General features: G+C 39.0%; 1 protein-coding gene across 10 annotated transcripts in view; it reads left to right on the forward strand.

The window, feature by feature from the left end:
- The first annotated feature begins 459 nt into the window (after positions 1-459).
- Positions 460-18107, forward strand: part of LOC129726067 (hornerin-like) — a 62948-nt gene continuing 45300 nt past the window's right edge. The window contains exons 1-2 of one of the 10 annotated variants that reach the window (XM_055682670.1): positions 460-564; positions 12836-13963. In XM_055682670.1, coding sequence (XP_055538645.1) covers positions 13231-13963 — 733 coding nt within the window. In that variant the 5' untranslated portion in view covers positions 460-564; positions 12836-13230. The other 9 variants (XM_055682664.1, XM_055682663.1, XM_055682668.1 and 6 more) reach the window with 9 other exon arrangements.

Below are 18107 nucleotides of genomic sequence, written 5' to 3' on the forward strand. Positions count from 1 at the left end.
TAAAACGAGAAATTTCCAAAAATGTTCCGAATTCCATACAAAACGCGAAATTTTTCATAACGAGATTTGTTTGTGTGCGTGGATAGACAAAAATGTAGCATACCTTGTAGAACTGTCATCATACTTGGGTATAATGGAGCTTAGTTACTGTGTTATAACTAGGTAAATATGTAGAATTTATAAATAAAAAAATAAATGAAAAAGTGAAATTATAAACTGTTGCATTGTAGTTCATTTAACAGTGAAATTGACTAAAGGTTACCATCCAATCACATTCTTCTGCCGGTCCAAATCTTTTGCGATTGCTGTTTCGATGCGCGCCAATTTTCAATTCAGGGTCACTCACAACTCGCCAGTACCCTTTATCGCTCAATCGCTGTGGTAACGAATGATAACGGATTTCACTCGGCACGGGCACTCACTAATATCAGTGCCAGCACCCACCATTTCGGACTACAGAGGAAAAAATATTTCCGCCACTTTCACAGTAACCAACTTGGGCCAGTAGCTCAGTTTAGGATAGTGCTTCGTCCTGATAGGATCGCTTTTAGAAATGTCCATTGGGTAGGGGTCGCGTGTGATTTTGCTTGCTTCACAGTCAGAGCAGTATCCTTCGCACCAACAGCAGCATCGCCGCGATAAGCATCGTTATCAGCGCATTTGTTGGGAGGATGTTGCCTTTCGCTCTCTTTCTCTTTTTCTGGTACTCTCTGGTTATCATTGTAAACTAAAGCACGCTATGGCGAAATAGTGTGCAGTTTGTGGGTGGTATTTAGCTGTACATGTGATTCATCAGTTCTGGCTTGTCGCCGCCAGTTAGTTATCCAGCAGTATGTAAATCTTAGATATATAGCAACGAGATTCAACAGTAGCAGCATCAGTGGAACGTACAATGATTCCTTAGTGAACAGGGAACGGTGCTGTGCTGTGATTACTTTCGCGTAGTGGTTATTTGGTGAAAATTGTCACAAGCTGCGAGCTGGTGAAAGAGAGAAAACGGAAAATTGATTTTCTTATCAGTACAGTGCGGAAGGCGGTTAAGCACCGAGTTGGTCCGGATCGATCGAACCGCAAACGTACCCACGTATGTTCCAAGTCAATCACTCCGAATGGATAGTTTCAAGGATAGGGGGATAAAACTGCGAAGCTTGCAACAAGTACACACATTCGGCTGGGGTTGAGTGGAAAATCGATTTCGATTAGTAAAGTGTCGCTCACCCACTGTGTTCGCCACTGCTTCGAGTGTACCCCGCTTGTTCGGTGGATCTGGCAGAATGCTGCTTTGGCCTCTGCGTTTGTATGCAGTGAAGTTCGCCAACGTTTGACGTCAGTAAACCGTTGCGAACCGAATAGTGTGAAAATGAAACAAGGAGGTGGATAATAATCAATATTCACTTTAAAAATAAACAAAAAGCGCACTTTACATCAACTACTTCAGCGGTTGAAAGCTCGCGGCAGGATGCTACTGTGCCTGGTGGTGAAAGTGGTATGGGTGAGAGGAGGTGTTGAACTGTAAAGGACGAGAGATACACCTCACTTCGCCCGTTTGTAGGTTGATCCCGAGCTGCAAAAGCTCAACTTGTCCCCAGATGAATTAATAAGGCTGACGGTGGATCGCATTTCGTGAGAATCTAGTTTAAATTGTTTTTGGGTTTACAGTTATGCTAATGTTAAGAAGAATTTGGCATTTACTCTGTTTTTTTTTCTGATTTTGGTTGAACTTCTAGACGTTATCATTTCAATTTTCATTTGTTTCAACAAGTTCTATATGTTCTTGGATATAAAATATGAAAACACAATTGTTAACACATTACATGCTACTGGTTTTAAAACCAAAGCAGCTAACATTGGCTTTTGACAAGTTAAGTAAGTTTGGGAAGCCTGTGTAATTTTATAGAAGAAAATCATTTTGATTTTTTTTTGTAGAAGATGAAATGTTATAAAATGATTTTTTGATTAAAATCATGATATATCTATAGTGTTTTATTATTTAGCTATAAATTATCTATTTATTTTGTATTAACAATTTGTTATCAGTTTTTCACGCAAGGCCAACGCGTTTTTCGCTACAGCACCATCTTAAGCGGTCGGCGAAGTTATTGCAGTACTTAACCGCGGAAAACGAGAATTCACTGTTACTGTTACAAAAAAAATCTGTATGGGTGATTATCATGTATGTTAGGATAAATAGTTAGTAATGGGTAAACGGAGATAATCCTTTTTAATGTATTTCTACTATTTTAAACGTCAAGCAGTAGTGGCAAACGAGGATAACTTAGCTTAAGTGTTGACGATTTCTAAAATTCGTTTAACATTAACAACCGGGATTTTATAACATTTATTACGGTATAGCAAAGTAATAAAACAATACTACAAGGTAAAGGTATACAGCCAGCCCTAGGGGTTGTATGAAATGGTGACGTAGGACACATATAAATACAAGTATCTTGTTTAAAATATTCCACTTCGGCTGTTATATATGGTGTATCTCACACAGGTATAAGGGCTCCACTTGCTATCGTGTTAAGAACAAGAATAAAGTTGAATTTTCTACACACAGTCTCAATTTAGCAGTGAAATTACTTATAATGGGGGTTATATCTTGCTGCGATAAACTGTTCATAGGCAACACTACTAACACAACACTGGTTGTTATTGTAAAAATGGTTATTGAGAAATACATGAAAATTTAACACTAGTAGTAGTTGCGAAAACTCTCATAATTCTTATCTTTAAGCATTCATAGTTCTGAAAAATAGAAATGTGTGCTACAGAATGCTGATGATCGCACCACCGGTAGCATCGTATATTTTGCTTGGCCGCACATAATAAATTTGCTCTTCACTCTGCCCTCCAGTAGTTGTGCCAGCAAAATATCCTGCAGCATACGATGGTACCTGTTGCTGTCGTATTCAAAATAAATGTAAGGTGTTCCGCAGTGCCTGAAACTTGACTCGCACGCAGCTCTCGTTTCCTAACGCCGCGTACCTCTAACAGCCATACTTCACTCGCTACCGTGTGACAAACAAGAATGAAGCTGAATTTTCTACACGCAGTTGTTTGTATCGAGTTGAGCGTAGATTTTTGCGTTGGATGCGTGACTACACAGTCGAGGAAGAGAAACGTAACAAAACACTTTGTTGAGTCTTTGATATGTAGGCAGAGGAATTTATTCCGTCCGATCGTCCGTTATTCCATCCGTCGTTTCGAAGTCACCATTTCGCAGTTCAAAATGGCAGCTGCATTCGATTTCCGGGACCTGATCAAAAGTGAAAAATTCAAAGTAAATCAACTTTGTATTGTAGTGTTGCATTTTGAAGTGTGTTGTATGCTTGATCACTTGACAGCTCATCAACATCCAAAAGTTATGTTTACGGTCTTAACGAGAGGTTTGAACTGACCGCAATTCAACAGTTTTTTGTGCATGATAATGACGCTTTGATACCGTGAGCTGAAATATAACGTTCCGAAGATAAACAAGTGATTTTTAAATTAAACAACGATGGAGATTGTTAATGAAGGTTAATCGAATAGAATTGTGTACTTAGCATGTATGCTAGTCTCTCCAAATACCCAGGTGTTTGTCAAAATCAATATAATAAAACCCAACATATTTGTTTTTATAGGTTAATTCATCATTCATCCCATAAGTTATGTTTCCGGCAAAATCCGGTTGAACGGCTTATATTACGTGAAAGTGCTAATATTTTCAGTTATAATGGTGAAGAAAAACCTTCCGGATGCTTCCGGTTTCGTGTTTTATCGCTATGTGAAAATAATCAGGAAATTTTTATTGTTTCGCTTCTTGGATAGTTGTAGCCTTGGTTACCCAACTGAAACTTTGTCAAACGACTGTAATGTGTACTGAAAAGTCATTTCATGCTAATTTCAAGTATTTGGATGAATTTGACCCGACTATGGCTGAATTTAAATTTCATTATGAGAAATGTCATCCATCACTTTAAGGTGGGTTACTCCATGCAAAAAATTATCCAAATACACTCATTACTTTTCATTATCACAATAAGATACGTTTTCAGTGCAATTTTTTTTTTAAATAATTATGATCAGGTTTGATGTTCTAAGTGTTCCACTGTGCACCATTCTAATTCCGGAAATACCCATATTGGGTGATAATTGGTCATTTTGATTTTTAGGAACCAGATTATTAATTGAAAATGGTCTCTGGGGTCGTTTCAAGGTCTCTGGACATCATTTTGATTCAAAAACTACTTCTATGAGCTGGTATTTTTGCTGTTTTCCAAAAAACCGGAAATCGCCAACTTGAATTTAAAAATGAGGTCTGGAGTTGATTCGGGTCTCTGAGCCTAATCCCGTTTCTGGAGATATTCGATGGTATTCGGCCAATTTTGATTTATTTCCAGAGACCGGAAGTCACCATTTTGATTTTCAAAATGGCCATTAAGATCGTTTGCAAGTCTCTGGGCATCATCCCGGTTCTGGAAGACCTCATACTCATAGAGGTATCAATTGTTATTATACCAATAATATTATCAAATGTTCATAACAATCCTCAGACCTATGTCAAAAAAAAACGGGTTTCCGGGCATGAGAAAAAAAATTGATATGGCTTGGCCGATAACTCCCAATACCGAAACAAGCTGTTCCTGCGTCTGGCATGGATCATCATCGAAAACATTTCGCTAATTTAGCGTCTTCGACGATTTCTAACCTCCCTTTTCTCGGATAGTCGTCAACACCGACATTACAGTCTTTAAAGCGACGGAATCAATTACGGCACATTGTTTAATTTAGAGTAAAATTTCCATAAACTTTTTTTTACGCTCGATGCGCTCCAGCCGTTTTCTTTGAATTAAATGAAAAAAGTAACACTTCCCGCGAATGTCGATTATTTGGTACAAAATCAGACATTTTCACGCAACCAGAAGTATATAACGCTCCAATAAGATCACTAACTTATCATCTTGGTTCATCACGTTATAGATATGTCAAAATCGACCGATACTTACTGCTGACGCCATCTATTGACAAACAGCGTAAACTTAGCACCTGATAATGCTGAGTTATTCAAAAACAAAAATCACCAAAACGATAATCTTCTGACTTTGTTAGTCATTCAATTCATTTTAATTGCAAAGCTGCTGTTGCAAATAAAATAGGTTGGATAATTGATTCTTGTGTACAGTCACTACACAATTATTAGTGAGGCATAATTATCAGTCACTTTTAATAAAATACATCTATTCTCAAAAGATATAATAATTCTCATTAGTAGTCTCATTAGCGTCTTGTATAACACATTTGAACTCTTATCTAGACGATAGGAGTGATTTTAATTTGCCAATGTCAATGAAAGTAAGTAAAAATTAATAAACTTGATCGGCGTATTAACAGAAGGGATCCACAATTCTATTAATCTAGCGCATAATTGTGGGTCAATAAATATTTCGATTCTTTTCGATACTTTTGCACGAAAATGCATTGAATTTAGCAAAACAATTTGTTTTCTTACCAAGAGAGATCCGTAATTGTGTCTTTTGCTCTGTGAATGATATTTTACATTACAATAATTTAATACAAATTAGTTCAAGTGAATTTCATTGATAATCAAAAGTACACATCAGAACCAAGGAATTGACGTTAAAACATTGCACACTGAGAAAAATTAATCTAAATTACCACTAAATAAACACCGCTGAGCTGGCAACCTGAAATATAGCATATTAGGGAACTAAATGGAACCATCTCTATTGAGTCTCCCGGTAATGGTTTTGTGGATTTTGTGAAAATTAGAAAAAGGAAAAAGAGACCCAACGACAACAATATCGCACACTAGCCTGGAGGGCTAACAGCGATCTCGATCAACTAGATTAGTTGAGAGATTCCGTTATCGATATTGTTTTTGGCACATTTTGCATGTTGTAGGATAAGAACAACGATACACCGTGCCCCAGTGCTGAGTCGAGGAAATTTCCAGCTCGAAAAGATCCTCGACTTGATCGGGAATCGAACCCGATATCACAACCGTCTGGGAAAGTTAGCTGACCGACATCGCTAACCATAGAACCACGGGGACCACGAACCGCGGTACCGTAAAAGAGATTATTTAACATAAGAAAAGCCAGATTTAAGGTTGCCAGCTTAGCGATGTTCATTGAGCGACAATAATTGGGTAATATCTTTCCCGACGTTATACCCATCTTTCAACATGTAGGCTTCATGTTGACTAACCAATAATTGTGAAGAGACTGTACACAGAGCATATCATTAATAGAACATGTCTACAAACAGTTTTACAACTATATATTAAATAAAACATATATTCATTCATAACTTTTGAGATCACTATCAGAAGATGTTAATTTTTTGATTCGCTTGTTCAAAAAACAGGTTTACACGTTTTTTCAATCAGGACGAACAAAATATTCATTAGTTTCAACCTAGCAAACAATTTTGATGAGTAACAGCTTATTAAGTTTTTGTTCAGCCAAAAACCGCCTGGCAATATTTTAGGAAATTGTGAATCAACGAAATCAACGAATTGTTGGGAAAGCTCTAGCCTAAGAGAAAACACAAAATTGAAGAACAATTAAGGCTTGACGAAATAGAGGATTTAATGAACCAGTTATTTCTAGTCTTGCACAGACGAAATCCATAATAGAGGCTCAGAATTTGCACATTTGGCACTGCTTTACTATATTTTCAAAGGCTCCTGAATAACCTTATTTTAAACTGCATAACATGAAAATTTGTACAAAACTGTAAGCAAAATTTCGTCTTTTACTATCGCTCCTTCAGATCAATAAAACAGTAGGTATCTCGCACCCACTGTGTTCCGCACGATGGTATGCGCGAAATTCTATAGCCACACTAGCGCCATGCAAGGGTCGACAAGTGCAGCGTTACATTCCACCACCCGGAGAATTATTTTTGTATTTCCCATATCGAGCGGTAACTGAATGTTGGTAGCATGTAGCAGGATCCCTGGGTAACATATACTACCACTACCCAATTGCCACAGCTCACTGATACTCAAGTCAGCTACGGTAAGATGTGTTAGTGGTTTACAAACAGTATTTCCACATGCGGTTGTTAAGGCTAACCTCAGAGGTGCCGCCAGTCGGGCAGCGTGAGAGTTACGAAGAAAAATTCGCTCTATGAGAATTCTTTCGGGAATTTCGTGGGGGTTTGAGCTTTCGTCGCTCGGGAAGAGTCTGCTGCCTGAGATCGATTCTGCTATTGCACTTGCAAGAGCACTTGTCAAGTTTAGGGCATTAATATGTATGATAGGGAAACACAGCAGGAATCGAAACAAAGTGCATGTCAGCAGTAACATTAAAAAAAAAGGACAACGTCTCACAAAGCGCCATTGCGAAAGGGTTAAAATGGTTTGGCGCTCTGTATGACACGCGGTTGAAGATGTGGTGGGAGCTGTCCTTGGGTTGGTACAGGCGGTGTAATCAAATGTTGGTGCGTAAATTTTGCTAGTTTTTCTATATTGTTTGTTGCACAACCATGCGCCTCCTTGCTAGCAAATTATAGCTCACGACTCTTTTGATTAGAGACGTACCTATTATATTTACTGAAAGCAAGTTTTTTTGTTCAATTTTGTTCTTCTATGGGGTGCGTACCTCATCTAGCAAAATATTTCTACGCAGCACGTGCGGTTGGCCCGTCGTTGGCCATACTTCCCGAATAACTACCAGCGTCGTCCCCTTGCAATTTGGAATGTATCCATCTCTGTGTAGGTGTCAGACTCCTGTCTGCTGGTTGGCCCGAAAAATATAAAAATAAAATTTGGTGCGGTCCGTGTACCTATGCAGCCGGCAGTACGATGAAATAATGTATACATTGGGGTACACAGTGTGAGGCAGCCAGGGCCCCCACTGACTGCTGCTAGTAGTGCGCTGAAGGCGAGTGTCCATGGAAGCTAATGTACCTACAGCCAATTGATTTTTATGATTTCATTTTTTCACTGAGCAGTGTAAATTATAGTCGTTTTATAACTGGTTGCAAATTTATAACATGAACTTTAACAGTTCTATTGTGGAATCTTTCAACAGCAAGTTGGTGTTTTTTAGTTTCGTTTCACTTTTGTCGAATTTTGAAAATGTGACGAAGTCTTACGCCTTTCTAAATTTGCTGAAATTTCGGCGTCCGAATATGCTGTAAATGAGATGTTGGTCAATCAAGATTGAAATCCAGAATCGTTTTATAGGTAAAAAAAAAAGATTGGTGCAACAGTTTTTAACACTAATACTCCAAACGTAAATTCGAAAGATTTTATCGGCGTTTGTCGTAGATACAGACGCTTTGAAAATATATCAATTTTCCATCAAAGGTAACCTGACGACCTCAAAAGATAGCTGTATTATCCCACTCTAAAACTACATGCTGTTTGTAGAGAGTTCAATGACAAATTTAAATAAAATAGACCAATAAATAATCAAGAATTGCTCAAAATAAAACTTTTTTAAAAGCCGTTTGACCCCTTGGTGTCTAAACACACCGCTTCGATACGTTAGAAAAGCGCATCGAGAGTTAAAAAAGTTTACGGAAATGCTGTTCTAAGTGAATCAACGTTCCGTTGTTCGAGAACTTATTACATACTTTATCTTGTTTGTCGACGGACCATTGACCGGTCTTGGGCCGAAACAATAAGAGATGTCCGACTTTTTCTGTCTTGGATAGCAGTGCTTCAGTCACCTCGTACACCAGTACATCTGCATCTTCTTTCACTGCACATCCACCGAGTGCGAGGCCTACCACGGAGTCAACGGTTTCTTCCTGGTTCTCTACTGAAGATAGGTTTGGCGACTCTCTCATCAGGTATTCTGGCCCATTGAAGCTGCATTACCTTCATTGTATCAACATGTTTGTATACCTGGTACAAATCGTGATTCATGCGCCTGCGCCACCACTTCATCTCTCGAATAACCGTAGAACTTTACGCTCAAAAACTCCGCGCACTCGTCGATCAGCTTCCTTCATCTTCCAGGCTTCAAGTCCGTAAAGGGCCACCGAAAAGATAGGCGTCCTACATAGCGCTAGTTTTGTTCGAGTTTGACACCTAGTTACGGGACTTTGGCTGGTTACGTAGCCCGTGGAACGCCCTGTTCGCAGCTGCAACTCGTCGTTTCACTTCACGGCTCCTTTCGTTATCATATGTCCGAAGCGTACCAAGATAAACGTATTCAACAACCACTTTAAAACGTTTCCCATCAATCTCCACTTCAGCATAAACACCACCGGGACTCCCACTTGTACTGTATTTTGAAAGAGTTGATGCTGCGTCCTAACATCGCCGCATTCCTTTTAGACGACCTGAAGGCCTCCTCCACAGCCCCACGGTCGATACCGATGATATAAATGTCGTTCGCAAAACCGAGGAGCATGTGAGATTTTATGATGATCGTACCGTTTCTTTACACCTTACTCTTTGTTCTGCATTTTCAAGGGGAGTGTTGAACAGTTAGTAAGTTAAAGAGTATCCCTCTGCTTCAGTCCACCTAACGTTACGAATGCGACTGATGTCTAGCCAGCTATTCGCACGTATGATTTCGATCCCTCCAGTGTCAGATGACTCAGCTTAGTTAGTCTAGTGATAATTTGATACGTTGTTGAACGTCCCTGTCGAAAACCAGCCTGGTATGCCACGACGAAGGATTCCGTTAACGGTCTCAATCTGAAATACATGATACGGGAGAGCACTTTGTATGCGGTGTTTAGCAACATAATACCTCGATAGTTGCAACAATCCAAAGCATATGAGGCCTTCCAACCAGTCGTTCGACATTTCTTCATCCTCTCATATCCTCAGTATGATCTTGTGGAACGCATAGTACAGCCGTCCACTCTTGAAAGTTCAGTCGAGAGACCATCCTTCCCAGCGATCTTGCCATTTTTCAGCTAACTAATCGCCTTTTTCACCTCGTCCTGCGTTGGTGCCTCATCCGATTCCTGTTTTGCTTGAATGGTTCCTTATCGTCGGTTTATCCGTTTGTTGTTACACATCCCCGGTACAGGGAAAGGGTGTTTACAGTTGGCAGAGCTGCATGCCCCCAAGATTCGGCGCTCGGCGACCGCCTAGGTCATGCATGAATAGTGTGTGTCCACTGATAGCAGTCAAACAGTGTCAGACTGGTAGTGGGAGCGTGCCCAGGACGTGGTGGGGTATCGTACACTGGGCCGTCGACTCCCCGTAAAAGCCACGGTACCCACAAGCAGCTTCGACGGAGCGAATTGGGCTGCTCCCATTACTCGAATGTACTAACCCGCCCATTGGGGACCGATACCAGTGAAACTGAAATTCTGGTAAGTGGTCGCAGTTCTGAGGATATGAGTTCTATACCAAGACGGTCTTGTCGGCCTAGAAATGGGAGGTCACCGGCATACTGATGGACCGACGCGATAGCCGACCTCCGCAGCACGTCCAGGGCGGTCATGCAGAAATGCCTAGACGACTGCCTCTTTCCGGATAAGTGGAAGCGACAGAGACTGGTTTTACTGCCGAAGGCCGGGAAACCACCAGGCATATAGACCAATCTGTCTGCTATACACAGGTAATCCTCAACAGACCTGTGAGATCCATCGAGAGTGTAACCGGTCTGTCCGGCAACCAGTTGGCTTCCGCAAGGGTAAGTCCATGGTGAATGCTATTCTCTTCGTCACTCAGACGGCCGAGGTAGCATAAGTAGGGGCATGAAAAACGCGTTCAATAGCGCCAGCTGGAACTACGGTACTGTGGAATGCCATGTAGGACGGTGTGCTGAAGCTCAAGCTACCATCGAGAGCGATGATTGTGGGCTTTCCGGGCGATATAACTCTAGAGGTCTACGGCGAATCAGTCAGCGAGGTCGAGTTGAAAGCCGTGCTATCCATACGCGCAGTCGAGAATTGGCTGCACTCCAGGAAACTGGATTTAGCGCATCATAAGACAGAGGTCATCGTAGTGAACAACCGTAAATCGGAACAGAAGCCGGCGATTTGTGCCGGTGGATGCACTTTCGCCTCAAAGCGATCCCTTAAGGCCTTGGGGGAATGGTCGACGATAAGGTCACGTTTGGGAGTCACATCAACTATGCCTGCAAGAAAGCTTCCACGACTATAGTGGCATTATCGCGCATGATGTCAAATAGCTCGGCGGTATTTAGCATCACGCGGAAGCTGCTAGCTACTAGCATGGCAACGTCCATACACAGGTATGACGGACCCGTGTGGTCGAAAGCGTTGGGTACTTCCAGTTACCGCGGTGAACTAGAAAGCACCTACAGGCTTATGTGCCTGAGGGTCGCATGCGTGAATCGTACCGTGTCATACGAGGCAATATGTGTCCTGGCTGGCATGATGCCCATTGTCAAAGAGGATGTAGAGTGTTTCGACCATGGTTTCCATGGTCATCAAGGCTGCTTTCCAGATTGTTTTTACGCTGCAAGGCATCAATCGACGGAACAGTCATCGAAATGCCAATGAAGGCTAACCCTGCCATTACGAAGTCAGCAAAATCAATAATTAACAAGGGGGTGCACAAAGCACACTCGCTCTTCTTCCTGAAGCAATGCCTAACGGCGCACACTGATTCCATTCTCTAAGAAGAGCGGTCATAAATATTGTTTTCCTATGTCTTGAGTTCAAAACGTCAATCTAAGTGTATTTTTTATGCTGAATTCAAAAATCACATAACATACTGTTTACAGCTGTTTAAAAGTGAAAACTATGCGCACTTCAAGCCCCACAGTTAACAATTCCTTCGTGATACAATACAATAATTGATGCCATTGTTAGCTTCAGATAAAGACAAACGACGCTAGGAGGTGAAGAAATACTAAAATAATGAATTTTGTTTTTTGGATTTATGACCTATGGGGGAACCACAGTGCGGCGGTCCAAAGGAGATTCGGGTTCGATAAAAATGGAGAAAAGTAGGTGTGTTTAAAAATATTCGAAACATGGCAAATAGGAGCTACATATGGCCATTTTACTGGCTGCTGCAAAGTTCATCAGCCGCAGGTCGTTTTCATTGGTTATCGAGTGCAAGCTGTACCTTACAATAACCAAATGGAAGAATTCCTCCCTCCCAACCTGTGCGTTTGCATCTCGACTTTTACGTCGTGTTTTGGACACTCATCATATGTTCGTTCAAACTTTTGAGTTCTATACTCTTTATCTTTGACGTCGTCGGACTGGTCGTTTGTCGGTGCGTAGGTTTTTATTACACTTTAGTTGAAGAATTTACCCTTAACCCTCAACACGCATATACGGTCCTCCACCGGATGACTCTTGTTTCCTTATTTCCCAGCACTACTCAAACAACGCCAACTTCCGCTACTGTAGTAGATGTGGTACCCGAAAGAAGTGTGTGCAATACGGTCTGCTGCACGGAATTTCCTTCGGCCACCGAACCTCCTAAAAAGCTGCGATTTCGACTCCCTTCTACTGAAGTTCTCGGGCAAGCAAACCAGCCCACACCGATTCATTGAGAGATCGGACGTTCCAAGTGCCCAATTTCTGTTTCCGTAGCCCAGGTCTTTCGAATATTAGGTATAAGAATATTAACATAAAATTAGTAATACGCAACCGTCGTTTTTATTTTTTAAAATTTTGGATTAAAACCAATTTCCTTTTTACATTCTCTTAGTGATTTTTTTTTTCTTTGAATAGAATGATTAAATGATGTACATACGCCGCCGAAACAGCGTCCCAACTTGTTTCATTTTCATACATTATTTTGGCTGCGCATTCATCAATTTTCACTTTCCCGTCGACTTTTCGCTCAAGCTTTGATAAGTACAAATCGAAGAAATCCCGGCCAACAACATTGTGGTGCTAAAGATACTATATAATGTTATGACAGATAAATCGCCAATACACCAAATATGAAGCAGTGTCAAGAGGCGTACTCCGAAGCAACGCTTTCCGATAGCGAGCTACGATAACGCGCAAAGTGAGGTGCAGCAGTAGCAAGGAAATAATCCCAAAATCGATAGCGAATACATGTGGGTATATAATAAAAAAAATTTCACGGTAGTGAGCGGAAAATCGAGCAGAAATGGCACTAAAGTGTTAAGTGTGAAAGAGTGAAGCAGGCGGCAAAATGAATATTCATGATAGTCGACGAATTTTCCGCCGCCACCGTCTAGATGGGCAACTAAATCGGCTCCATGTTCGGGAGTAGGTGTTAAAAATAGTTTTATTCGGTCAATCGGTGTCGAAGTGAAAGCGTAAATAAATCAGCAAAGATCGCCGGGTATGGATTGCTGCAGTAGCAATTACATGGATTACAGACATTCCATAAATAATAATTTCTGTTATCCGTACTCGCCCGGAATGATTCGAGGTGCGTCGCCCTATCCGATGGGAATGGGACCTGCATCTAGCGGTAGTCGATACGTGGGGGAGTATCGAGGAGCATATTACGATAGCTTCGAGAAGTATTACGGCTACCACCATGGCCAGAGTCACGGTAGCTATGGAAGTCACTATTATGGCAACTATTCGTCCTACCGAGATTTCCCCTACAACGATTACTACCATGGGTCACCTTCGGTGTCTTCGACGTCACATCCATTCCCTGGACTGGGAGGATACCACGGGGCGTCCCATTTATACAATCGCCAAACGCTTCCGCTTCCCTTCCAACGAGAACCATATTTCCACCAACGCGATCATCATCAGTATGCGAATTTCGGTAATTACTCCAGTAATCCTTTTAAAGGAGATTCCAGTGGAAGCACAACGAATCCTCTGGTCAATAGTAGCAGCTCCAATAACAACAATTCCAGCAACAACTCAAATAGTAGCAACGGCGAAAGCCCGTTGTTCAGCACTCAGAATGGATATTCACACAGTGCGGAGTATTCGGCACAATCCTACGGCTCCAGCAGTCCAAGTCATTCCCACCATCCGCACCCACACCACAGTGTTGAAGAAAGCGGCGGGCTGATGGGAAGTGGCTACCCATCCGCTATGTCAAACGCAACAGGTACGTAATAAACGAAGCACGTGGATGAACCAAAACGTTGATACATAATACCATTCACCATTTCATATACGAAATACAACTAAGGGTGGGAATGGGTCAAACATAAAAGCACAAATACAACATAGGTCAAAACAAAAACAATACTTTTCTCACTTTTCCACTGCTCACTGTACATTTCACCACACATTTGTATAGGTACCTACTCAGCGCGGAAGCGGAGAGACAGGTTGTTGATGCTGTGGCAGTGTTCGTTGTTTATGTTTACCATCCTTTATATCAGTGTGTATATATGGGCAGGAGGCGCATGGTAGCTTTATTGGACAATGTGGGTGAGCGTCCTGCGAATGAGCGAACAACAGAGTATAAACTGGGAGCGAACGGCAGCTGGAAATAGATTTTTTCGTGATAATATTTGTTCTGCTTGTGCGATAGAAACTTTTGTACAGTATTTTCGAATTCCTAACTTAGTATTTCAGTAATATAGGCCATTGTTTTTGAGATCCGTTTTAAATATGTTTCAAAACCAATTAGGAATTTTGACGGCTCAAAAAAAAGTTTTATAATCTTCACAGTTTTATCAGAATCGAGAGGAATGACTGAATAAGGTAGCAGTCGAATTCAGACAGGGTAATGTTCAATAGTAATTTTTCGGGCATGACAAGTTCTTATAGAAAATTAGTTTCACAAAGAAACTGTTTAGGTCTTGAAATATTCCGCCTAAACAATGGTGTGATGGACCACGTGTTTAGGTTAATCTATTCTGTACCTCGTGTCGGCTTAACCTTGAAAAAATGTCTTCACTCATTCCAAGCAGAGAGAAACAACTTTTTTCCTCAAAAACTACATTTCATTTCTTGTTAACCACAAACACAATTACTACAGGCTGTGTTTCAAATGGAATCTATTGTTGTACCGGCTAAATTCTTAATAACTGTACGTCTTAAAATTCTCATTAAAATAATTATCAATATAAAACAAGTATAGAACCGTGTAATATAAACTATGTACTTACAAAAACAGTCAAAGTTTTTTATGGAAAACCAAAATTATTCGAACAATTTCCCATTGCCTGGCATCGCGACCACCGGAAAACTCAAAATCAATAGCCAAAAAGGTACGCCCAAGGCAGAGCTACATGTTTACTGGTGTAGAAATTCACGAACCCATTCCACCCTTTTTGCGGTCGGTATATAATATAACTTCAGGCCGCGAAGTGGAAAAACACAACGCAGCGAAAGCGGCATACCGTGAAGACACTCAAACTGCCACGACGACGGCTGTGTCAACAGCGAATCATTGCGCTTTAACATCAGTAGCCTTACGGGAGAATCGACTATCACTGGCCACCCACCCACCAAGAAGCATTTGACAGCTGGACGAGTGGACGGAGTGGCTGGTTGGCCAAAGGGTGTCCAAAAATCGATTCAGTCCGGTGCAACTTTGCGAATCGATTGGAACAACGGGCTTGGCGCTGTGAATTGGTAACATTCCGGGCTATCATAAACATCAGTGCGATGCTTGACTGAATTTTCACCATTTTACGAACAGCGATAACTACTACCGCACGCAGAATTAGAATTTTTATTGGTATGTCTCATAAGGCTGTAATTCTTATAAGTTCACATTTTACCCAATCAATAATATACAGCCATTAGAAAATTGTTCAGTGAGCATTCAATTCTCAACCGTGAGTATTTGATGCTTCCGTCGACCAAAAATGACCTTTCCCAACATTAGCGGGATCATGGTAGAACGCCATTCTCTCATGATTTATCTCCGAAGCACAATCGTGCGCAAGCTTTTCCATTTTATAATTGCCCGTCATTGCGTGAAGGAATGGTAACGCAGGAATGCCTGTTTATGGTATCCCGTGGCGAGGCTAGGTGGCACGTACGGCACGTTATGAAGATTGAGCGTTAAAAGTTTTTACGACAACCGCCGACGATGACGACGGCTCCCCAGACGCTCGATAAATTCTCCACACCATCGATCTGTTAGCAAACGCGGGCTCGCTTCGGCAAGTTCTCACTGATGCGCTTATATACATCAGCAATACCAGGCATCCTGTTTCTGTTATGGAATACATACTACTTGAAATTTATCATTTACATCCTGCTTGCTTTTTGATTTCATGTCTTTCTGATTTAACTTTTCCTTTGGCTTTTAGCATTTTGATTTTTAGCTTCTACTTTGTACTATATTGTATCGTTATTTTTCAAATTCTTATCCCATAATTGTATTTTAACGTCTGATTTCTGTTCTTGGTTTTAGATTTTTGATTTCCGAAATATTATTTTGAACTTCTTTTTCTGATATCTAATTTTTTTTTCATATTTCCCGTTCGTAATTTCCATTTATTTTTATTTATTTTCTATTTCCTAGTAACTGTTTCCTATAGTTTACATTTTATTTTACACTCTGCGTTCTCTTTTCTTTCTTTTCATTTCTCTATTCCCTGTCATTTTCTCTATTCTTTATTATCTATTCTCAATACTCTATTCTTCTATTATATTCTCTTTTTTTGTACTTCTGTTCTCTATTATTTATACTCTAATTTTGAATTCTCAGCTCTTAATTTTCTTCCCTTCATTCTCTATAATTTATTCATAATTCTATGATTATTTGTTTTGTATTCTTTATTTTGTTATTTATTTTTGATTTCCTATTCTAGAAGTTTTCATTTTTTCCGTATTATCAGTTTCTAATATGAATTTCTCATTTGCTTCATTTTATATAGCAATTTTCCATTTCTCATATACTTTTAATGTTTTCTCAACTTCTTCTTCGTTTTAATTTCTTTTTAGTTTTTTTTTTTGATATTTTTAATTTGTTGTCTTTTTTTAATATTTAAGTTTTAGTTTTCAATTTTTCATTTTCTACTTTCTTTATTTCTAAACTTCTATTTTTTATTTCCACTTTTCTTTGTAATATTTTCCATTTTTCATTCTCTATTCTTTATTTACTATTTCCTCTCTTCTGTTTTATGATTTTTCTATCCTCTGTTTTCTTTTCTCTGTTCACTTTTCTCTTTTCTATTTCTCACTTTCTATTTTTTATTCCTTATTCTCAATTTGCTTTTTTCTTCTTCTCTTTCCTCCTCTTTTTTACTTTATTCTCCTTTCTATTATGTTGTTTCCATTGCCATTCTTCATCTTCAATTTTCCCTTTTCCATTTCCATTTTTTATTTTTCATTTTTTTATTTCCATCATTGACTTTCCATTTTTGATTTTTGAGTTCTATTTTCCATTTCCCATTCCATACTTTTCAGATAGCATTTTTTACATCTCCCCTTCCACATTCCACTTTCAACTTTCAAATTTCCACTTTCTATTTTCCACTTTGTTTTTTTTTTTTTCATTTTTTATTTTTTGTTATAATTTTTTTAATTTCTATTTACTCGTTTTTTATTCTATTTTCTACTTTCTACTTTCTATTTTCTATTCCAAATTTAAAAATTGGCTGTATGCTATTTTCAAATTTAAAATTTCTATTTTCTAGATTCAATTTTTATTTTTTTTTGTATTTTCTATTTTCTATTTTCCGTTTTCCATTTTTCATTTTTCGTTTTTCATTTTTTATTTTCTACTTTCTATTTTCTCTTTTCTATTTTCCATTTTTTGTCTATTTTCTGTTATCTATTTTTTATTTTTTGTTTTATATATTTTATGTTATATTTTCTGTTTTCTGTTTTCTATTTTTTATTTTCTATTTTCTATTTTCTGTTTTCAATTTTCTATTTTCAATTTTCAATTTTCAATTTTCAATTTTCAATTTTCTATTTCCTTTTCTCTATTCTCTATTCTCTATTTTCTTTTTTCTATTTTCTTTTTTTCTATTTTCTATTTTCTATTTTCTATTTTCTATTTTCTATTTTCTATTTTCTATTTTCTATTTTCTATTTTCTATTTTCTATTTTCTATTTTCTATTTTCTATTTTCTATTTTCTATTTTCTATTTCCTATTTTCTATTTTCTATTTTCTATTTTCTATTTTCTAATTTCTATTTTCTATTTTCTATTTTCTATTTTCTATTTTCTATTTTCTATTTTCTATTTTCTATTTTCTATTTTCTATTTTGTATTTTGTATTTTGTATTTTGTATTTTGTATTTTGTATTTTGTATTTTGTATTTTGTATTTTGTA

This window comes from Wyeomyia smithii, chromosome 2, assembly GCF_029784165.1.
Source record: "Wyeomyia smithii strain HCP4-BCI-WySm-NY-G18 chromosome 2, ASM2978416v1, whole genome shotgun sequence".
Taxonomy (NCBI): domain Eukaryota; kingdom Metazoa; phylum Arthropoda; class Insecta; order Diptera; family Culicidae; genus Wyeomyia; species Wyeomyia smithii.